Source organism: Corythoichthys intestinalis, chromosome 3 (genome assembly GCF_030265065.1).
Source record: "Corythoichthys intestinalis isolate RoL2023-P3 chromosome 3, ASM3026506v1, whole genome shotgun sequence".
NCBI lineage: Eukaryota > Metazoa > Chordata > Actinopteri > Syngnathiformes > Syngnathidae > Corythoichthys > Corythoichthys intestinalis.
The window spans coordinates 64,433,405-64,457,390 of NC_080397.1; the positions used below are offsets into that span (position 1 = coordinate 64,433,405).

General features: G+C 40.5%; 1 protein-coding gene across 3 annotated transcripts in view; it reads right to left on the reverse strand.

The window, feature by feature from the left end:
• Nucleotides 1-23,986, reverse strand: part of ksr2 (kinase suppressor of ras 2) — a 156,790-nt gene that overhangs the window by 87,538 nt on the left and 45,266 nt on the right. For 2 of the 3 annotated variants that reach the window (XM_057833049.1, XM_057833047.1), the window contains exons 4-5: nt 20,098-20,133; nt 16,254-16,725 (exon numbers count right to left, since the gene is read on the reverse strand). In XM_057833049.1, the coding sequence (XP_057689032.1) occupies nt 16,254-16,725; nt 20,098-20,133 (508 nt within the window). The remainder of the gene's footprint in view (nt 1-16,253; nt 16,726-20,097; nt 20,134-23,986) is intronic. The other variant, XM_057833048.1, reaches the window with a different exon arrangement.

Below are 23,986 nucleotides of genomic sequence, written 5' to 3' on the forward strand. Positions count from 1 at the left end.
GGGGTCGTATCCGCTTCTGCTGTTTTGCTCTTTTGCCTTGTAGTAGCCGCTTTTCCACCGGTTTCTAATCTGGTCAACGCTCCGGTCTATTCCGGCTTCGTGTAACCTCTCGTGAACTTTTTTAAATAGTTCACTGTTCCTCCTTTTACGCCCGTCTAAGCGAGCAATTATATTCAATTCTTTTAAAGTTTGAATTAAATACAATCTTTCCGCCGGACTCCAATTAGGTGCGCTGTGCTTGGAAGCCATGTTGCAAGTGACGTTTAAGTACGGAGCATGTGCAGAAAGAACGCAACCAGCCACCATTCCGCTTCCCTGTTTACATGATATAATTTGACTTCTAATCGGTTTGGGAAAAGGAATATTCCACCCCTGTGAATCGGAATGAAATTCCATTCGGTTTGGGCCTGTTCATTCCGAATGAGGTGTTTATATGGAACACATTTATTCGGTTTGAACAAATATTCCAATTGTAATTGGAATATTTGGCTCTATGTGGCAACTGATCCAAAACACAGAAGTAAATCAACTTCAGAATGGTTTCAGAAGAACAAAATATATGTTCTGGAGTGGCCAAATTTTATTTTTTTACTCTTGACTTATGAATTTTTTTTTTTTTCCCCCTTCTGTCATTGTTTGCATACTTTCCTCATTAAAATATGAAAACCTATAAATGTTTGGGTGGTTTTAGTTAAAGCAGACGCTGTATTTTCATCAACTTTTACTTTACATACAGGTCATGGCGTCCAGGTGAGTATCATTAATTAAAAATGATGTTTTCTTGTTGAGCGTGTATTATCACCAAGTTGGCCTTGTCCTCATAGATAGACGCTACAATATGTGCTTGTCTGTCAATGTTTATTCGAAATAGTTGGAAACCTTAATTTATTTTTTGGGGAGTATATTTTTTAATTTTACAGATGAAAACTTTTTTAATAAAAGCAACTAAACTAGACTAAATAAGTCTAGACACACAAATTTTGAAATGACTACAATGTAACTGAGACTAATAAGTATTATCGTCCAAAAGTGAAAATTAAAAGGGCTGCCAAAAACAACATTGCTTTACAGTTTACTGCAGCTTGAATTCAGAGTTAGAAATGATCACAGGTGCGCAAACTTTTTTCATACTTTTTTCACTGCATTTAAATGTTTCAAAAATCTCACACTTTTCAATATATCTATTCTTTGGATGTTGTTGTGTTTTGTGTCTTTTTTTTTTCTTTCAATTATTAAATTGCATTTTTATCATTTCTGCTTCGGGAAACTTGATTGGGCCGTCATTGTATTCTGACATGAGTACGCCAGAGGCCATTATTTTCAAAGCCTCCAGCGGGCTAATTAAACTCTGCCGCCAAGGTCTGCCCCCAAGTTATAATGAAAACTTGTCACCCTCACTAATTTTCAGTGTTGCATTTGGCAGCCAATTTCGTCTTCAACTTTTCCATGAAATACAGTCAAATAAGTCGAAATCACGTCACTCGAGTACGTCATAACCCAGGGAACAGCCTGTATATGATGGAAATGATTTTCGTCTGGTTTTGTTATGTTTTAAGCTTCCAAGTAGGGGTGTGACAAAATATCGAAATGGTGATATATCGTGATACTTTGTATCACAAAAGGTTATCGATATGCTCCTGCCAAGAATCGAGATATCGTTTTAAAAAGGTGCCAATGTCTCAAAATAAAAAGTAACCAACAAGTTGCTACCAAAATCTTCCACCATAATAGTGTCTCAGTTAACTCTAAGGCTGCATTGACGGCGAATCCATTTAGACTGGGAACGTTCGTTCATTCGAAACCAGAGCATTCACAGTCATTTGGTCCGGTTTTCAGGGCATTTACAGGTCACTTGCGGTTCATTTTTGGGCAATTACAGCTCATTACTTGTTGAGTTTGAGTCACTGCCGATTCATTTGGGTGATTCCTAGGTCACTTCCTGTTCTGTAACTCAAAACAAACAGGAAGTCACCCATAAAATACTCCAAAATCAACAGGAAGTAACTGAAAATCAACATGGCCCAAAATTACCTCATTGCCTGGCATTGGCTGCCACTGACGGCCATAGCCGCTGCCATCCCTCCCACTTCAAACGGATTGAACGTCTACTAGCGACAAACTCATTCCAATTCACAGCAGAAGCTTGTTTTTCTGTTTATTAGTTGTTTGTAGAATATTCTAGAATGATTTCCTGACCAATGTATCGATAATCGTTGTATCGCCATATCGCCAGATTATCGTTATCGTGAGCTTTGTATCGCAAATCGTATCGTATCGTGAGGTACCAAGAGGTTTCCACTCCTACTTCCAAGGCATGTTATTAGCGCGTTATCGTCTCGTCGTCTTCGTAATTCACAAAATTGCTTAACTGGAGTGGATCAGTTGACACAAATCGCTTTTGTATCCAGAGAAGGGTCATCTGACCCTATTCAGCATATCTTTTGAGAGCATTAAGGTCTTCATTAGTCATTGCCATTCACACTCGCAAAACCACAGGATTGGATTGCTCCAATTACCATCTTGAGTGTTTGCAGGGCAAGGTCTGCCTTGGCTTTGTCGGACAGTGGACCGCTCAGCCAGGCAATCGGGCGGACAACCTTTTTACATCTTCCAAACGCTGCAGTTTGGCCGAAATTATTGGCACCCCTGCAATTCTGTCAGATGATGCTCAATTTCTCCCAGAAAATGATTGCAATTACAAATGCTTAGGTAAACGGTAAACGGTGTTATACTTATATAGCGCTTTTCCACCTTTCAAGGCGCTCAAAGCGCTTTACACTATCTCACTATTCACCTACTGGTGACGCAGCACCAGGAGCAACATGGGGTTCAGTATCTTGCTCAAGGATACTTAGGCGAGTTCATCAGGGTGAAGAATCGAACCCACAACCTCTGGGTTGGGGGACAACTACTCTACCACTGAGCCACACCACCCCATAGTAGTAATGTAGTAATGTTGTCATTTATTTTGCTTGCAATGAAAAAACACAAAACGTTAAATCATGACCATTTTACACAAAACTCCAAAAATGGGCCGGACAAAAGTATTGGTACTTGGTAGCACAACCTTGAGACAAAATAACTGCGAACAACCTCTTCTGGTATCTATAAATGAGTTTCTTACAATACTCTGCTGGAATTTTAGACCATTCTTCTTTGGCCAACTGCTCCAGGTCTCTGAGATTTGAAGGGTGCCATTTTCAGATCTCTCCACAGTTGTTCTATGGGATTTAGGTCTGGACTCACTGTAGAAGTCTCCAGTGCTTTCTCTCAAACCATTTTCTAGTGCTTTTTGAAGTATGTTTTGGGTCATTGTCCTGCTAGACGACCCATGAACTCTGAAGGAGACCCAGCTTTGTCACAGTGCGCCCTACATTAATGCTGCAAAGTTTGCTGGTAGTCTTCAGACATCATAATGCCATGCACACGGTCAAGCAGTCCAGTGCCAGAGGCAGCAAAGCTTCATAATGCCTCAATTTAAGGCCTCGTTTTTTTCCCTGTAAACTCTATGTTGATGCCTTTTCCCAAAAAGCACTTTTGTCTCATCTGACCAGAGAACATTTTGGGCTTTCTCAGGTAAGTTTTGGCAAAACCCAGCCTGGCTTTTTATGTCTCTGGCTCAGAAGTGGAGTCTTCCTGGCTATTCTACAGTAGAGTCCCTTTTCATTCAGATGCCGACGGATAGTACGGGTTGACACTCTCAGACCACGTGACAGCTTGAACTTGTTTGGATGTTAGTCGAGGTTATTTATCCACCATCCGCACAATCTTTGGTTGAAATTTCTCGTCAATTTTTCTTTTCCGTCCACATCTAGGGAGGTTAGCCACAGTGCCGTGGGCTTTACACTTATTGATGACACTGAGCACGGTGGACACAGGAACATTCAGGTCTTTGGAGATGGACTTGTAGTATTGCGATTGCCCATGCTTCCTCACAATTTTGCTTCTCAAGTCCTCAGACAGTTCTTTGGTCTTTCTTTTCCCTCATACTAAATGTGGTACACACAAGGACACAGGGCAGAGGTTGAGTCAACTTTAATCCATTTTAACTGGCTGCAAGTGTGATTTAGTCATTGCCACCACCTGTTATGTGCCACAGGTGAGTAAGAGGTGCTGTTAATTACACAAATTAGAGATGCATCACATGATTTTTCAAGGGGCGCCAATACTTTTGTCCAACCTATTTTGGGAGTTTTGTGTAAAAAAAATCATGATTTATTTTTTTCCCCCATTCTCTTATGTTTTTTCATTGCAAGCAAATCAATGAAGATATTAATACCAATCATTTTCTGGGACAAATTGAGCATTGTCTGACAGAATTGCCGAGGTGCCAATACTTTTGGCCAGCACTATATGTGTGTTAAAAGGGCCGAAGTAAGTCGAGTACGTCATAACCCGGGGACTACCTGTATATGACGGAAATTATTTTTGTCTAGTTTTGTAAAGTTTTACGCTCCCGAGGAATATCTTTAGCTTGTCATCGTCTCGTCGTCGTCGCAAAAAAAATGTTCGTCGACGAATTATTTTCATCATCATTAATGACAAAAACAACATTTACCGAGTCTTCTGTCCAGTTTACCTGCTTTTTGATGGGAATCGCATAATTCACAAAATTGCTTAAATCTTAAATGATTAAAATGACTAGATTTTTTAAATAAGTTGACCAAAACAAAAAATATATTGAAATGTTTCAAATGTTACTTTATTATCATGTTTCGTCCAAACTATTTTTGTTCATGTTTCGTGCAAACTATTTTGGTTCACATCCAGTCATTCATTTTTATTTTTGTTTGCCTTTGGCTTTATCTGACATTTATGACCAAGTTTTATTTGTCCGCAAATGTCGGACAGCATTGTCATGTTAATAAGCCAATCAAGTACCGACCAGGGGGAATTATAAAGGGTGTGCGTGACTGGTTAGTAATTTCCTGTCGCTTCCAGAGTACCACTTCCTGGACAGAATGCTGCCAAACTGGTTATGAAACCCAAGCCCTCGCCACACGGTCCCAACTCATCGGCCTCGTAAAATGCATCCGGCCGTCTCTGATAAACACTCATATAAATTCACAATCATGACTTCCATCACCGAGAAGGGGTTGAGTGCTCGTTAAGGCGGATAAATGGATGGTTGACAAATGGAAGGATGGGTGTTGTCTTGGTTTTCTTTCAGGAAACAAGGGATGCATCTCTTAGGATTAGTAGTTGTCGCAACCCCGGACTTGATTTTGACTAAATTTGTTTACACGATATTTCAAGGTGCGTGACGAGGGAATGCTTTGCGGGTACTGAAATTTTGTGTCAACCATTGTCGTTTTTGTCAACGGTGGCAAGAGGAAAAATACTTTGTCGATGAAGAGACGATTCACAAGCTAAAAAGGTGTCTCGGGAGACGAAAACATAATGACTCGAATGGCAGTTTACGTCTGACGAGATGAAAATGCGACAAAATTTCCGTCATATATTCACGATGTGTGACATTTTCTTATTGTAAGTGTAGTACGTCAGCCTGCATCGTAGCAGTGTTAGGGCATGTCACTCCCCTCTCCACCGGTCCTTTATGCAGTGTTTTTCAACCGGTGTGACGAGAGAAATTATCCAATGTCGCTTTTTTTTTTTTTTTTTTTTTTTTTTTTTTACGTCGTTGGGCGGAGTTGGGAGGAAGGAGAACTGTAATTTTTGGACTAGAAGGCGCATCTGAGTAAAGAGACAGCAAGAACCAAGTATTTGCCATGTGGCGTTTTTTTTTTTTTTTTTTTTCTTGCCATGTGGCATTTTTCTTTGCCATATGGCATTTTTTTTTTTTTTTTTTTGCCATGTAGCAAAATGAATTTTGCCATGTGGCAAAATGGGATTTTGCCATGTGGCATTTTTTTTGCCAGGTGGTAAAATTGATTTTGCTATGTGGCATTTTTTTTCCATTTGGAAAAATTGATTTTGCCATGTGGCATTTTTTTGCCATGTGACATTTTTTTTGCAATTTGAAAAAATGGATTTTGCCATGTGGCATTTTTTCTTTGCCATGTGGTGTTTTTTTTTTTGGCCATGTGGCAAATGGCATTTCTTTTTCGATGTGGCAAAATGAAAATTGTCATGTGGCATTTCTTTTTCCACGTGGCAAAATGGATTTTGCCATCCATGTGGCATTTTTTTTTGCCGTTTGGCAAAATGGATTTTGCCATGTGGCATTTTTTTCTTTGCCATGTGGCAAAATGGATTTTGCCATGCGGCATTTTCTTTTTTTTTTTTTTGCCATGTGGCAAATTGGGATTTTGCCATGAGGCATTTTATTTGCCATGAGGCAAAATTGATTTTGCCATGTGGCATTTTTTTTTTTTTTTTTTTTTGCCAGATAGCAAACGGATTTTGGCATGTGGCTTTTTTTTGTGTGTGTTTGTTTGTTTGTTTGTTTGTTTTCGTATGTAGCAAAAGGCATTTTGGTTTGTGGCATTTTTGGGGGAGTAAATGGTAATTTTGGGGGGGTATATGGTAGTTTTGCAGGCCATGCACAATCATACCAATGGCGGCTATTCACACATGGCAAGAAAAAAACAATGCCACATAGCAAAATCTATTTTGCCACATGACAAACACCACTTTTAGTTCTCGCCGTCTCTCAATTTTCAGTGATGCGATCTCTAATCCTTGCACCAACAATTGCATTTACCTGAACGGGTCAGGTTGCACGTAGCTATACGTGTACGCACTCTATCAAACGGTCTAACTCGGAACTCATCTAAAAATGCTACGAAACAAACACCTCTTCATCATCTCCACAGTCCTCTCATCTTTTTGTCATCATTATTTGCCTGACAATCATCTAAAAAGTTTGAGAGGAAAAAAAAAAACATCCCCACCCAGTATGATTGCAAAGGGAAAAAAAGTTCAATTTGACTGAGTCGCTTGCCCTTTAAACGTGGGCTGCTCATGAAGGCATTTTTCATTAATTGACTCTCCAGCCCGGAGAGCCTCTCACTTTCTCTGTGAAAAGGGCAGCGGGAGGCGGAGGCAGAGGCCAAAAAGGTTCCAAAATAACGCGGGGCGACGAGCATAACTCGTCTGCAAATGAAAGTTTAAGTGCCGTCTGACGGACAAACAGGCCTGTCGTCGCCTAATGGAAAAGCCGGAGAAAGCGCCAGTAAACAAGCTCAGATTGGATGCTGGACAAAATCAAACAAGAACACATCAATCTTTGAAAGTGTCAGATGTAGAGCCCAGACAAGTCGTTTCTTCTTTTGGAAAGCCTGTCAGCAAAATCAAACATCCCAGGGATTTGATCAATGACTAATTGGAGTCACTGCAGTCCAGTAAATGCAGAAACTGAAAACTATAACTCCATTCTTTGACAATTAAACCCATTAAACCGGTGGCATTTACCGACACGTAAATTGGTGAGCACGTCTATCACGAGTAGACCCAGGAAAAGGAGCGAAGTTCCGACCGCGAAACACACCAGAACATTGTTGTTTTTGCCAGCGATAATTACGCAATATGCGAGTTCTCGTCTGACGAAGATGAAATGTGCCATCGTGTCCGACATATGTTCACAATGTGTGACAACCTTGCATCATAGCAGTGTTTGGGTCGTGTCAGTCATGTGACATATCCAGCGCAACCTAACCCAGGGGTCGGCAACCCAAAATTTCTGCATAAAATCACCATCAAATGTGATCAGTTGTTTGTCAAAATCACATACATGAAAAAACAGTCTCCGTTTTAACTAAAACCACCCAAACATTTATAGGTTTTCATATCTTAATGAAGATAGCATTCAAACAATGACAGAAGGGGGAAAAATAAGTAAGTGAACCATCTGCCTCGGGAGACTATTACCAAACAATTTAAGTCAGGTGTGTGTCCAATCACTGATGAGTGCTTCAAAGCTGCCTTGCCCACTATAAAGTACACAGCTGGTAAGAATTAATCACTGATGAGTGCTTTAAAGCTGCCCTGCCCATTCTAAAACACAACCTGGTAAGAAATGTCTTGATGAGAATCATGGTCTGATGTGCATCATGGCTCAGTCAAAAGAGCTGTCTGAAGACCTGCGATCAAGGATTGTTGATTTGTGTAAAGCTGGGAAAGCATACAAAACCATCTTTAAACGTGTAGATCAGGGGTGCCCATTACGTCGATCGCGATCAGTGTGGGTAGCTCGCGGCATGAAAAAAAAACCAAAAAAAATATTTTTTTTTTTTTTTTTTTAAATGTACATAGTTAATTATGTTATGTGAGCAAACATAATTTACCGTCCATTTTTTATTTATATTTTTTTAAATGTACACAGTTATTTGTGTTTTGTGAGCAACATAACCTCATATGTTGCTCACAAAGCATAATTACTGCAACTGTACATTTAAATTTTTTTCTTTTTTTAGTTCACCCTCCTCTCTTAAGGTAGATCGTTGGAGGTTGTCTCATTTAAAAGTAGATCTTGGAGCAAAAAACATTGCGCACCCCTGGTTCATCAATCGACAGTCGGAGAAGTTGTGTACAAATAGAGAGAGTTTGGCACTGTTGCTCCTCTCCCAAGGAGTGGCCGTCCACCTAAGACCACGCCAAGAGTTGAGTGCAGAATACTCAGAGAGGTAAAAAAGAACTCTAATGCATCTGCTAAAGACTTACAGAAATCACTGGCACAGTCCAATATCTCTGTGCACACATCAACTATATGTAAAACTATGGTCAAGAATGGGAGGACTCCACGGAGGAAGCCACACCTGTCTTTAAAAAAAAAAAAAAAATGCTGCTCGTTTAATGTTCGCAAAAAGGCCCTTGGACAATTCACAGAAGTTTTGGCAAAATATTTTGTGGACTGATGACACCAAAGTTGAATTGTTTGGGAGTAACACACAGCGTCATGCGTGGAGGAAAAATGGAACAGCTCACCAACATTAACACCTCATCCCCACCGTGAAGCATGGTGGAGGGAGCATCATAATTTGGGGCTGTTTTGCTTCCTCAGGGCCTGGACAACTTGCAATCATTAATGGAAGAATGAAGTGAAAGGTTGTGCAGGAAAACCGGAGGTTGTCTGTCAGACAGTTGAAGCTAAAAAGAGGATGGATCCTGCAACAAAACCATGATCTAAAACACAGAAGTAAATCTACTTCAGAATGGTTTCAGAAGAACAAAATACACATTCTGGAGTCGACATGTCCAAGTCTAGACTTGAACCCCACTGAGATGCTGTGGCATGACCTAAAGACAGCGATTCATGCCAGACGTCCCAGGCATCAGATTGAACTACAGCAGTTTTGTCGAGAAGAAGGGGCCAAGATTAAGCCTGATCCATGTGCCAGACTGATCTGCAGCTACAGGAAGCGTCTGGTTGAAGCTAATGCTGCCAAAGGGAGGGGCCACAAAACATTAAATGTGATGATTCACTTACTTAGTTTTCCCCTTTCTGTCATTGTTTGCATACTATCCTCATTAAAATATGAAAGCCTATAAATGTTTGGGTAGTTTTAGTAAAAGAAGACACTTTTTTTCATCTGTGTGATTTTGACAAAGATCAGATCACATTTGATGGGGATTTTATGCAGAAATGTGAGAAATTCAAAAAGGTTCAGATCCTTTTTTTATACCACTGTATCTACAGTATATTAGCTATATTAGGCTACTATCAAAATGACTAAATTGGTTACAAACACAGCCTTCGTGATTACCGTATTTTCCAGACTATAAGGCGGACCTGAAGGCCTTCAATTTTCTCAAAAGCCAACGGTGCGCCTTCTAATCTTGTGTGCCTTATACGCTATGGACGAATATTAGTTAATTATGGCATGACATTCCGTTTAGCTCAGCTCCATCTTGTGGATGCATACCGCAATGCCAACTACTACTACTACGACTACCACTACTGCGCCTACTGTGCGCCCTATACATGAAAACGGTTTTAAAACAGGCCATTCATTGAAGGTGCGCCTTATACTCCGATGCGCCTTATAGTGCAGAAAATATTGTAAATGTTATTTTCTCTGCAACGAATCTTATAGAGAAGGACGCACCACGTGACTACTCTGTTCTACGATGCCACCTCAAGTTTAATTTCATTACAGTATTAATGAATTGGAGGAATGCTTGTGTGCCCATAGTTAGCTAGAATTGGCTCCAGCACCCCCGTGACCCTCGCGAGGGATAAACGGCTTGGAAAATAAATGAATGAATGAATGTTTGTGTCATGTTTTTCCTCCTACAGAAATAATATTTTAAAAATAAATATATATTTCCCTAGGGCAGCGCTAAAGAACTGTACGCGGCTTTAGAACCACGGGGTGCTGACCCCACACTAACCCAAAGATGTATAAACAATGACTGCATTTACATGGACAAAATTTCCTTATTCCGATGATTATTTGAATTAAAATAAACTGGTTGAAGTGGCTGGGGAGAGGGAAGTCTGGGCTGTCCCGCTAAAGCTGCTGCCCCCGCAACCCGACCCTGGATTTAGCGGTCGATAATGGATGGATGGATGGATATGTATTTAATCCCCAAAGTTATCATACACAGCTGTTTCAATAGGTTTTATTAATTTATTGACTTTTAACTAGGGCTGTCAAAATTATTGCATTAACGGGCGGTAATCTTTTAAATTAATCACGTTAAAATATTTGACGCACATGCCCCGCTCAAACAGATTAAAATGACAGCACAGTGTCATGTCCACTTGTTACTTGTGTTTTTGGTGTTTTGTCACCCTCTGCTGGCGCTTGGGTGCGACTGATTTTATGGGATTCAGCACAATGAGCATTGTGTAATTATTGACATCAACAATGGCGAGCTACTAGTTTATTTTTTGAATGAAAACTTTACAAATTTTATTAAAACGAAAACATTAAGAGGGTTTTTAATATAAAATTTCTATAACTTGTACTAACGTTTATCTTTTAAGAACCACAAGTCTTTCTATCCATGGATCGCTTTAACAGAATGTTAATGATAATGCCAGCTTGTTGATTTATTGTTATAATAAACAAATACAGTACTTATGTACAGTATGTTGAATGTACTATATATCTGTCTTGTGTTTTATCTTTCCATTCCAACAATAATTTACAGAAAAATATGGCATATTTTATAGATGTTTGAATTGCGATTAATTAATTTTAGGGCTGTCAAACGATTAAAATTTTTAATCGAGTTAATTACAGCTTAAAAATTAATTAATCGTAATTAATCGCAATTAATCGCAATTCAAACCATCTATAAAATATGCCATATTTTTCTGTAAATTATTTTTAGAGTGGGAAGACAAGACAAGATGGATATATACATTCAACATACGGTACATAAGGACTGTATTTGTTTATTATAACAATAAATCAACAAGATGGCATTAACATTCTGTTAAAGCGATCCATGGATAGAAAGACTTGTAGTTCTTAAAAGAAAAATTTTAGTACAATTTATCGAAATTTTATATTAAAACCCCTCTTAATGTTTTCGTTTTAATGAAATTTGTAAAATTTTCAATCAAAAAATAAACTAGTAGCCCGCCATTGTTGATGTCAATAATTACTTACACAATGCTCATGGGTGGCTGAAGCCAATAAAATCAGTCGCACCCAAGCGCCAGCAGAGGGCGGCAAAACTCCATAAAACACAATTAACAAATGGTGTTTCACTGTACCGTCATTTAAATCTGTCTGAGCGGGTAATCTGCGTTAATTGCATCAAATATTTTAACGTGATCAATCTTAGAAATTAATTAACGCCCGTTAACGCGATAATTTTGACAGCCCGAATTACTTTTTAAGCTGTGATTAACTCGATTAAAATTTTTAATCGTTTGACAGCCCTACTTTTAACCCAAAAAAGAATGTACCAAAACACTTTTTTTTTTCCCAACACAAGGGGGTGCTGAAGCACCCTCAGCCCCCCCCTTCCCGCGCCATTGGTCAAGAGGCTTTGGAAAGTTGCCAGATTTCGTGAGAAAGTTGGCAACACTGATAGCCTCATCTATCATGAGTGGACACACAAAAATTCAAGAATCCTTTTCCCAAATCCCATAGCGAGTGCCATTTGGTTGAAACTGTAATTTCAGTGTGATTAAAGTCTACCTCCTCTCATCAAATAGCCACCTTTTTTCAGCATCCTTGTGGAGTAACAACTTGCGCTGACAGCTAACACACTCACACTTGTAAAATCTGACTCTCATCTCCTCCTCAAAAAAAAAAAAAACACCTGCAGCTTTTTAATAAGCTCTCCGCGCTTCTAGTCGCAGGCAACTTTAATTGGCTGGCACACCGGCCGGAACACAATAACCAGGGATTACCCTCCGACCCCAGCAGACATTCTTCTACCTGCTGCGAAAATGAGAGATGACACTTTGCCTCATTATGACCTGACTGTGTGCCCATGAATATGCATGTCGGTGCCTGGAGAAAGAACATTTCCTGGTTGCACTACTGTCTGACAGTTATATGGCACAGTCTGTTGCATGAAGTGATTAAAGGTTTAACAATTAATTACGCATTCAACTCATTGACAGAGGTGTGTAAAGTAGCCAAAAGTTGGACTCAAGTATGAGTAGTGTTACTTCAAAGCAATATTATTCCAGTATACAGTGCCTTGCAAAAGTATTCGGCCCCCTTGAACCTTGCAACCTTTCGCCACATTTCAGGCTTCAAACATAAAGATATAAAATTTTAATTTTTTGTCAAGAATCAACAACAAGTGGGACACAATTGTGAAGTGGAACAAAATTTATTGGATAATTTCAACTTTTTTAACAAATAAAAAACTGAAAAGTGGGGCGTGCAATATTATTCGGCCCCCTTGCGTTAATACTTTGTAGCGCCACCTTTTGCTCCAATTACAGCCGCAAGTCGCTTGGGGTATGTTTCTATCAGTTTTGCACATCGAGAGACTGACATTCTTGCCCATTCTTCCTTGCAAAACAGCTCGAGCTCAGTGGGGTTGGATGGAGAGTGTTTGTGAACAGCAGTCTTCAGCTCTTTCCACAGATTCTCCATTGGGTTCAGGTCTGGACTTTGACTTGGCCATTCTAACACCTGGATACGTTTATTTTTGAACCATTCCATTGTAGATTTGGCTTTATGTTTTGGATCATTGTCCTGTTGGAAGATAAATCTCCGTCCCAGTCTCAGGTCTTGTGCAGATACCAACAGGTTTTCTTCCAGAATGTTCCTGTATTTGGCTGCATCCATCTTCCCGTCAATTTTAACCATCTTCCCTGTCCCTGCTGAAGAAAAGCAGGCCCAAACACATGATGCTGCCACCACCATGTTTGACAGTGGGGATGGTGTGTTCAGGGTGATGAGCTGTGTTGCTTTTACGCCAAACATATCGTTTTGCATTGTGGCCAAAAAGTTCAATTTTGGTTTCATCTGACCAGAGCACATGTTTGGTGTGTCTCCCAGGTGGCTTGTGGCAAACTTGAAACGAGACTTTTTATGGATATCTTTGAGAAATGGCTTTCTTCTTGCCACTCTTCCATAAAGGCCAGATTTGTGCAGTGTACGACTGATTGTTGTCCTATGGACAGACTCTCCCACCTCAGCTGTAGATCTCTGCAGTTCATCCAGAGTGATCATGGGCCTCTTGGCTGCATCTCTGATCAGTTTTCTCCTTGTTTGAGAAGAAAGTTTGGAAGGACGGCCGGGTCTTGGTAGATTTGCAGTGGTCTGATGCTCCTTCCGTTTCAATATGATGGCTTTCACAGTGCTCCTTGAGATGTTTAAAGCTTGGGAAATCTTTTTGTATCCAAATCCGGATAATTTCTCACATTTCTTTTTAAATTATCCAATCAATTTTGTTCCACTTCACGACTGTGTCCCACTTGTTGTTGATTCTTGACAAAAAAATAAAATTTCCCATCTTTATGTTTGAAGCCTGAAATGTGGCGAAAGGTTGCAAGATTCAAGGGGGCCGAATACTTTTGCAAGGCACTGTATATGAACTATTATTATACAGGTAGTCCATGAGTTACGACGTACTCAACTTACGTGATTTCGACTTTACCACTCCAGAGTCTCATCCACCAGCTTGTCTCCAATCTTTTTTTTTTGTCACATAAACAGTATCCTATTGTACCTCATAATATCTTATTTTTTACTTTATTAATATGACGTGTTCTCATACCTGTCAAGAAATTAAATATGTAAAATATAGAGGGGAAAATGTAAGGACACTAATATAGCCCAAAGTAACGGAGTGAAGGGTGTTTCTTTTTCACAAATCTACTATAGTAAAAATAAAAAGGATGACATGTGTGCTAAAACTATTTTTAGTGGGTACAGTACACTAGAAGTACAGTTTTCTCAAAATGTAACGCATTACTACCCACCTCCGTTTCTGTTGTGCAGGTAGTGGTCACACGGAAAGTTCAGAAGCCAGGAAAGAAAACTAAAATGAGGTAACTACGTCCACTATGTACAGATTGAATAGTTTGCTTTTGAAGGATCTCTTGGATGACCAAAATGAAGTCTACTGCAAAGCAAAATAATAAAGTTCCTAAGGCTTTTCAGTTCTTTTTTTGTAGGTGAAATTATGAAGGACATAATAACCATATTGCATGTCACAACGTTATTGGCACCTTATGATTTCTGTCACATGAAAAATGTCACCACGGTATTTCCCGGACGGCAATAACGATAGAGCCATTCAGTTCTCCAGGAGTGCTAAACAATCCTCTGATGCTCTCGCCGTTCGATCAAGTGCGCCTTGTGTTGCATCACGCGCTGACGTGACTCCATCCCAGATTGCTTTCAAAGCGGTGGCCGGCGAGTCCCAAAGGGCATTAGCCCGCCCCGGCGGAACGAGCGTGCCCAGCTCTGCTTCCTGATTAAGCTAGCTATGTGATCAGAGCTCGCACCGGACACTGAACAAAGCGTCCGTCACAGGAAGCCGGTCCAAGGCATCTTTATCCGTGCTGGACTGTGGGAATTAACCTGATTAGGCTCACTGGGAAAATGAGCTACCGTTTAAGCCACTGAAAAGCAAAGATGCACTTTGAAGATGTGCCGGTGGACAAGGCTGGTTTATACCTGACGCATCTGCGTGGTTCACGTGGTTTCACGAGGAAAAATGTCATCTTAGCGACCACGCCTTTCCGCGCGGCGTACGAATGTGTCAGATTTCCACACAGCGTACCTGCCGCAACTTTTAAAACGGAAATTCTAGGCGTACGAGCTGCTATTGGCGGAGGCAAATAGAGGGGGCGGAGAGGATTGATCAGCTCCTGTGGAAAAACATGGTGGACGAGCTACTAACTGCAGAGGTTCGCAAGTACAAACATTTACAGGTAGTCGCCGGGTTAAAAGCAGAATCTAAGGCATAAAAGATACATGAGGCCATCTTATCACGGGAGACCAATGTGTGCGTCATGCAACTGACTGAGCAAGATTGACAGTGACAAGCCCACGTCTGCACTACCAACTCTCGCAGTCAGTTCTCCCGGACAGTCCAGAACAAATGGCGGGATGCCCTGTTCCAACTCAAGCAACACCGGAGAACACCCAATATCCAACTGATAACACGACTGACAAAACTAAGTGCCAGTTTGAAGCTGAGGTGGCAAAATCCACGACCCTCATTGCCCTGACAACAGTAACTCCCAAGTCCTTCTGTCCAATCCCCAAACAAACAATAATCCTAAACAACGCCTAAACACAACCTGCTTCCTGCCCACAGCCTGCCCCGCGAGTGCCGTCAAAAGACTGAATGTTGAACTAATCGTTGCCATTTTTCTCGGGAACCTTTTGTTGACGTATGATAGGGTGACCTTGACTCCCCGCCTGAGTGTTTCTGTTTCGCCTTGCCGTTTTGATCTCTGTCAACTCAAATAAATTGTCAACTTGTTCTCGGTGAGCCTTCTTTAAACCTTTCATAATGGAGTCAGTATAAAGGGTTAAGACTTACAGTGGGGAGAACAAGTATTTGATACACTGCCAATGGGAAAACCCATTGGCTGAGTATCAAATACTTGTTCTCCCCACTGTAGGTGAACGCATGGAGTTTGCCCTTCTGGCCGGATTGCCGGGGTCCTGCCGGCCCAGCTCGTTGGATCTGCGCCGGCTGTTCGGTTAGCGCGATTCCGATGGTCTGGCTAAAAGGTCAGATTCCATCAATTTGTACGTGATAGATGACAAAACAAGACACGTTTTAAGCTTGTTTTTGTCTCGTCATAGTAATGAAAAATTTCGTCGACGAAATATTTTTGTTTAAACAACGTTTTGGACCATGAAAAAAAAAAAGTCACATCAAAATGAAAGAATTTGCTATTGACTTACTTTGGCGTGTTTGCGTCGTCCAGTCGGTTTCCTAGCTGGAACTCATGCGATTTGCTGCGGTGAAGTGAGGTGAAGCCTGGTAGGAGGTGAATGAGCTTCCGGCCTGGAGGCGGAGGCGTACCCGGCGCCTTGACTTTGTTCCTGCGCCTAAGGGGAGGTGTGCCCGGCGGCGTCATGGTCTCCAATGCTGGCGGGGTTCCAGGGGGTACGTGGCCCATATGTCTCTGGCGCGGTGATGGCGGTAGTGAGCGGCGCCCGCCGTCATAGCTGGGCGGCAGTCCCAGGTTAGGGCCGTCCACAGTCAAGAGCTCGGCATACACAAGAGGTGCCGCGTGATCGGAAAGGACTTGGGGGCTTTGGGGCGGCTGCGAGCGGCTTCGCTGGCAGGCCTCCGGCTGACTCGCAGGTGTTTTTTCTTTGCTCGACTCAGCGGTGGGCCACTCGATGGACCAATCTTGCTTGGCTTGACTACCTGTGGGGGACGTGCCAACAGTTAATGAGCTGTTTGACTGCACAAAATCAGGGGGAAAAATGGTGAAACCTTTCCTCCCAGTTAAATATGTCGTATAGTCAGTGGTGGAATGTGATGAAGTAAAAGTACTTCGTTACTCTACTTAAGTACATTTTTGTATATCTGTACTTTATTTGATTACAAATATGATGTGGTACTTTTTACTTCCTTAAATTTTACAGCAGGTACAGGTTTATGAAAAAGTATCTGAACCTTTTGGAATTTCCCACATTTCTGGATAAAATCACCATCAAATGTGAGCTGATCTTTGTCAGAATCACACAGATGAAAAAGTGTCTGGTTTAACTAAAACAACACAAACATTTATAGGTTTTCATATTTTAATGAGGATAGTATGCAAACAATGACGGGGGGGGGGGGGGTGTAAGTGAACAATCACATTGAACATTTTGTGCCCCCCCACTTTGGCAGCAATAGTCTGGCACATCGATCAGGACTAATCTTGGCCCATTCTTCTCTACAAAACGTCTGTAGTTCAGTCAGATTCCTGGGAGGTCTGGCATGAATCACTGTCTTTAGGTCATGCCACAGCATCTCAATGGAGTTCAAGTCTGGACTTGGACTCGGCCACTCCAGACCGTGTATTTTGTTCTTCTGAAATCATTCTGAAGTTGATTTACTTCTGTATTTTGGATGATTGTCATGTTGCAGCATCCATCCTCTTTTTAGCTTCAACTGTCTGACAGACGGCCTCAGGTTTTCCTGCAAAGCATCCTGATAAACCTTTGAAATCATTCTTTTATTAATGATTGCAAGTTGTCCAGGCCCTGAGGTAGCAAAACAGCCCCAAATCATGATGCTCCTTCCACGACGCTTCACGGTGGCGATGAGGTGTTGATGTTGGTGAGCTGTTCCATTTTTCCTCCACACATGACATTGTGTGTTACTTCCAAACAATTCAACATTGGTTTCATCAGTCCACAAAATACTTTGCCAAAACTTCTTTGGAGTGTCCAAGTGCCTTTTTGCAAACATTAAACGAGCAACAATGTTTTTTTAGACAGCAGTGGCTTCCTTCGTGGAGTCCTCCCATGAACACCATTATTGGCCATATAGTTGATGTGTGCAGAGATATTGGACTGTGCCAGTGATTTCTGAAAGTCATAAGCAGACAATCTAGGGTTCGTTTTTTACCTCTCTGAGTAGTCTGTGCTGAACTCTTGGCGTCATCTTTGGTGGACAGCCACTCCTTGGGAGAGAAGCAACAGTGCCAAACTCTCTCCATTTGAAGACAACTTCCCTGACCGTGGATTGATGAACATCCAGACTTTTAGAGATGGTTTTATATCCTTTCCCAGCCTTATACAAAGCAACTATCTTTGATCGCAACTCTTTTGACCGAGCCATGATGCACATCAGACAATGCTACTCAACAAGACATTTCTCACTAGGTGTGTGTTTTATTGTGGGCAGGGCAGATTTAAACCACTCATCAGTGACTGGGCACACACCTGACTTAAAATGTTTGGTAAAAATTGCTTTTTAAGTCTCCTTAGGTAGAGGGTTCACTTACTTATTTCCCCCCTTTTGTCATTGTTAGCATGTTATCCTCATTGAAATATGAAAACCTGTAAATGTTTGGGTGGTCTTAGTTAAAGCAGACACTGTGTTTTCATCTGTGTGATTTTGACAAAGATCAGATCACATTTGATGGTGATTTTATGCAGAAATATGAGAAATTCCAAAAGGTTCAAAAACTTACAATACGTATATTAACTTTTTGCATCGGAAAAGAATAACATTTTACTTCAAAAGTAAATTTTAAAGCAAGTACTTGAGTCATTTTGTCTTAGATACTTGAACTTTTACTTAAGTAATTTTTCACACCTGTATCTGTACTTCTACTTATGTAAAGAAAAGTGAGTAATTCATCCACCACTGAGTATAGTAGTAAAATTGTGCATACTAGTCGTAACTGTCAAGGAGTAAACTCGCAAAATGGAGTTTCCCCATAAAATGTTATGGAGCAATAAAATGGTATACTTTTTTTTTTTAAGTGGACAGAAGGATAATGGTGTATAGCAAAATGACAAAATCATGCATTGAAGTAAATGGATGAAAAGCAGTCAAACGGAGTACAGCGGTACCTCAAGATGAGAAAGCTTTGGTGTACGAAAAATGAATATGATCAAAAATGTTTTCGAAGCTTTTTTCCACTTCGTTCATATTACAAAAAAATAATTCACCATACGAAAGGTAATACCTATCGTAATAGATCATTCTCGCTCGCAGCAATGCTATAATGTGACTACGTTTGACTATACAGTAAATGTAAACAAAGGTATGTAATGTAAAAACACCACAATGCTCATGTATACAGAACAACAGAAGAAAAAAGCTTACAAGGCACAAAGAGCGAGATGAAATGGCTGCCTAAGCTTGCTGGTCTTCTGGCACTTTTTGCTATCAGTTCAAGTAGTCATGTGATAACATCTGTAGAACAAACTAGCTACACTTACGACAAGGCATTGCACTTCAAATGAACACTGTAATATTTTGAAATATGTATGCAAACTATTATCAAAATCAGGTTCATGCCAGCACTAAATCAAGGACAGGTCTGTCTAAACTACTAAAATGATTAAAAACGACAGCTACTAAGCTATGTTCAAACACTCAACGGTATATTATCTTCAATTTCTTATCCAGACCTAGACGCCACAGAGTATTAACTTTACGAGTACGCTCACCACACTGAAGGTAATGCTAATGCTAACGCAAATGCTATGCTAACACTATGAGTTACATTTAGTGTGGGATGGTCACTCAGCACATACCTTTAAAGCCAAAGCAACATTGCATATTCTCTCTTGCCAAGATATTTAAGCAAATCCTACAAAACAAGCCAGCCTGGAGCGCAGCCTAGCTTGAAGAACATCCTAAACAGCGGTGGGGGGGCAGGACATGTCACATGAGTGACACGACCCAAACATTGCTAAGATGCAGGCTAACTAACTACACGTGCGATAAGAAAATGTCACATTGTGAACATATGACTGTCACCAGGGCGCATTTTCGTCTCACGAGACACATTTTTATCTCGTCACGTCATCGTCATGAAAAATAAGTTCGTCTACAAAATGTTTTCATTATGGTCACCGTTGACGAAAACAACAATGGTACCAACCGTCGTCTTTGGCGGTTTTCATGCACGCTGCTTAAGAATTGATGAGTGGTGTCAGGAGGCGGTGCGCATGCTCAGACGATGCCATCGTGCGTGACGCTGGATAATTCTCCGGCCGGCGGCCAATGAGTGCGCGTCAAATGGAGTCGCCATGACAATAGCAAAATAAAAGCGCAAACATGCTTTACCTTCGTTACTGTGCAACTTGTCGTCCTCGAGTTGTTCTTCAGACAGAAACAAAACAAGAAAAAAAAAATCTATTATCTCCTGGGATTTTTAGCATTTTCCTCCTTTGATCCAAATATTTTAGTTCAGGAGTGTCACGTTTACGCCAATTAGATCTCATGTGGACCGGACTAATGAATTCTTTTTACCTCTGCAGGGGCGCTGGAAGTATCTCACAGCAGGGGGTGCTGAGGATCTTTCAATGTAATTATCTATCTATGTGTACCTGTATTTTAATGTTTCCCATCCAAAAACAACTGTTTTGGTCCAAATTTGTCATACTCACGAGTGTTCTCCACACAAGTTGTGCAAAATGGCAGTGCACACGCCTGCTGGATAGTTTACATACTACTACTAGGCTACTACAAAGACAGTATTCTATTTCACCTGCAGTGTTTGTTGGAGTTTTTGTATTGGAAATCAGTGCAGCTAGATGGCGCAACGAAACGCAAACACATTTGAAAACTAAAAGGTCCAATAAGCCTTTTTCACGACACTCAAAACAATAACACACGAATATCCAACAGCGCTCTGCACGGTGGCAGCTCAATAGTAACAACAAATGATAATATGGCTATAATGCAAGCATGTCTTACCTATTGAAGACGCCAAAGGTAGATCGAACTATCATCATAATCATCTTCACGTTCGACCTCGAATTGAATTTTAGAAAATTTCGCTGTTTTTGTAAAGAAAAAAGTCGATTAATGCGTCTCATGGCAACAGTTAACTTTTTCACTAGCGTTTATTCAAAGTCAGTGGCGCATGAAGTAGGGTGCTAAGGGTGCCGCAGGACCTCCTGGTGTTGGGAAGGGGAAAATCATTTTGGTGATTTTTTTTTGTTTGTTTGTTTTCATCAATAAATAAAACATATTGAAGAAATGACGTGTTTAACTTTGGGGATTAAATATAAATGTTGAAAAAGTTTTTTTATTGATGTTGTTAATAATATGGTCACCACCTGATACCTTATTCATTGACTTCATAATGATATTGACGGGACACATTCCCCAGACACTGCGCCACGCCTTCAAGTAGGAGGCCATCCCAACACTCCGCTTCAGTCGGTCGAAGTTGGTCGCAGTTATTCTCAAACACATGCAGCGATCCAACGCCGGATTTAGGTTGGAAAGTACGAAAGCTGTACCGCATTCCAACAGAAAGGATTGTCTCAGGAGTGATTTGTTCGAGGATTCAAGGTAATTATTATAGTTTTCGTACCGTGCATGCATTTTGAAACGTGAAAAAAAATCAATGGGAGAAATCAACCGCTACGGACAAGCATCATTCTTCGACATATTTACGTAAAGTAAATGCAAACTGCCCTTTTTTTTTTTTTTTTAATTTTGCTTTTAACCAAGAATCGAGAGTCTTTTACGTCCATATCTATAAAGAATTCAGAGATTGACGCATTGATTCACAAGAATTTTCAACGGATAAAGCTCTGTGGTGATAAGGTGCCTCCACGGTGGCCTAAAGACTAGCAGCACATTCGACATATTTACCTAAAATAAATGCTAAATGCCAGGTTCTTTGCTCTTTTAACAAAGAATCAAGACAGTTTAACGTCCATATCTATAAAGAATTCAGGGATTGAAGCATTTATTTACAAGAACTTTCAATGGAAAAAGCTCTTTGTCTGCGTCTCCACTCGGTCAGCTTTGACGGAGATAGGCCCCCTATTAATCAGCCCCGCGCCCCGTCAATATATTATGAAGTCTATGCCTTATTGCTACCAGGTCACGTTAAGGCGCTATTGGAACGGAAAAGTTTACTGTTAACAGTAGGCGTTAACATGACACAAAAATGTATTTGCAATTTTTTTTCTTTACAAAACAGCTTAATTTTCTAAAATTTAATTTCAATTCGAAATCTATAGCAGTGGTCCCCAACTTTTTTTTGCACCACAGACCGGTGTAATGTGTGGCAGAAAATGACAGTAAATATAAAATAATGAGGGCTGTCAAACGATTAAAATTTTTAATCGAGTTAATTACAGCTTAAAAATTAATTAATCGTAATTAATCGCAATTAATCGCAATTCAAACCATCTATAAAATATGCCATATTTTTCTGTAAATTATATATATATTCTGTAAAATGTTGGAATGGAAAGATAAGACACAAGATGGATATATACATTCAACATACGGTACAAAAGGACTGTAGTGGGCATTTCACTCTACTGTCATTTAAACATGTGTATGCTGTCCTCACTCCGAAGCGTCTACTTTTTCCAAAGCTAGACAGCTAGTGAACGATGCCTTAATAATTAGACTTGTTCCTTTTTCATCTGATTTATTAATAAAATGGCCTCAAACCATTGTCCTCTTTAGACCGTTGTAAAACTACAAAAAAAAGTACACAAGCATTGCATTAGCAACAACGTTAGCTTAGCACGCTATACAGGTTCACTAAACATAAACAAAAAGCGTCTCATACAAAAAATATAACATTTCGCTTACTAACATAATATGTACATTCTTTACAACAACCATACTTACGGACAAATCTTGTCCAAGGATCATATAAGCACAACATTACAACGTAGGCGTCAGCCCGAGACGTCGTGCAGCCATATTGAACTGGCAAGAAAGCAATAAACCATGTCGCAAAGCGACCACAAGAGCTCGCTGTTGGACAGCACAAAAAGTCTTGCTGTAAAACTTACCAAAAGGCAGAATACTTTCTGAGCGGGACATGTGCGTTAATTGCGTCAAATATTTTAACGTGATTAATTTTAAAAATTAATTACCGCGCGTTAACGCGATAATTTTGACAGCCCTAAAAATAATATTTCTTTTTAGCTTCGATGTTTTAAGTGCAGAGAAAATGCCACTCACCATACACTGAATCAACGTTTTTTTAACAGCGGCCTCTCCTAAAACTCTTCGGCAAATATCCGTGGTCGCAAACATAATGAGTTCTTCTCCAATCATGAAAGGTTTCTTAGTTTTAGCAATGAGGTATGATGCTCTCACTGCATTTGGTTTTGTTGCTTTTAGCCACATATTGCGCAGAATGGACTTGGTTGTAGGCTCCTTTTCCCCGTAAAAAAGCTGTCCAAAGACGTCACCGCCCTGCAGCATACAGCCAACAGCAGCTAAAGTTACTGTTTACGTTGACTGTCCCTGGGCTGCAGCAGCCAACCACTAGATGGCGACCTATACAAATCTTTACTCGGATTAATCTATAGAGTAGACAGGGATATTGATTTGTCAAGAGCCACAAACCAGATTGCGGTCATTAACAGATTATTTCTCTGTGGCCTGGTAGCAAATGCGCCACAGACCAGTACCGGTCCGCACCCTGTCGTTGAGGACCACTGCTCTATAGAGTAGCCTAGCCACCACGTCCTGAATTCAAAGATAGAGCATGGATGCTAATTTGCGTTTTTACCTCCGAGTGAGTTTTTTCCTTTTTTCTTTTTTATATGTGGCATCTCAGAGGAGCGACAAGCATCAAAAGCAGACTTCAAACACAATATCAACACCAGCAGCAACAACTGAACCCGAAAGACGATAAAAAAATAACGTCCCAGTGGACTTTGTGAACTCGGAGTGACAAAGGAGCCTGCGGCTTTTCCGTGCTACAAGGGGAATTGATTGTTTTTAAGCGGGGTATATCATTTAGCCACAGGAATAAACCTGACGTTTATTTTTGGCCCACAATTAAACCACAATCAAAACATTTTTCATTTTCAAGTCAATGTTTCATTTCCAAATAAAGCGGCTATCTATCTGCTTTAGGATAATCAAATCTGTATTTTTTTAATCATAACAGGACAGCATACAAAAACATGTGTAACATCCACAAATTGAAGTGACAACAACAGCCAGTGCACACATTCAA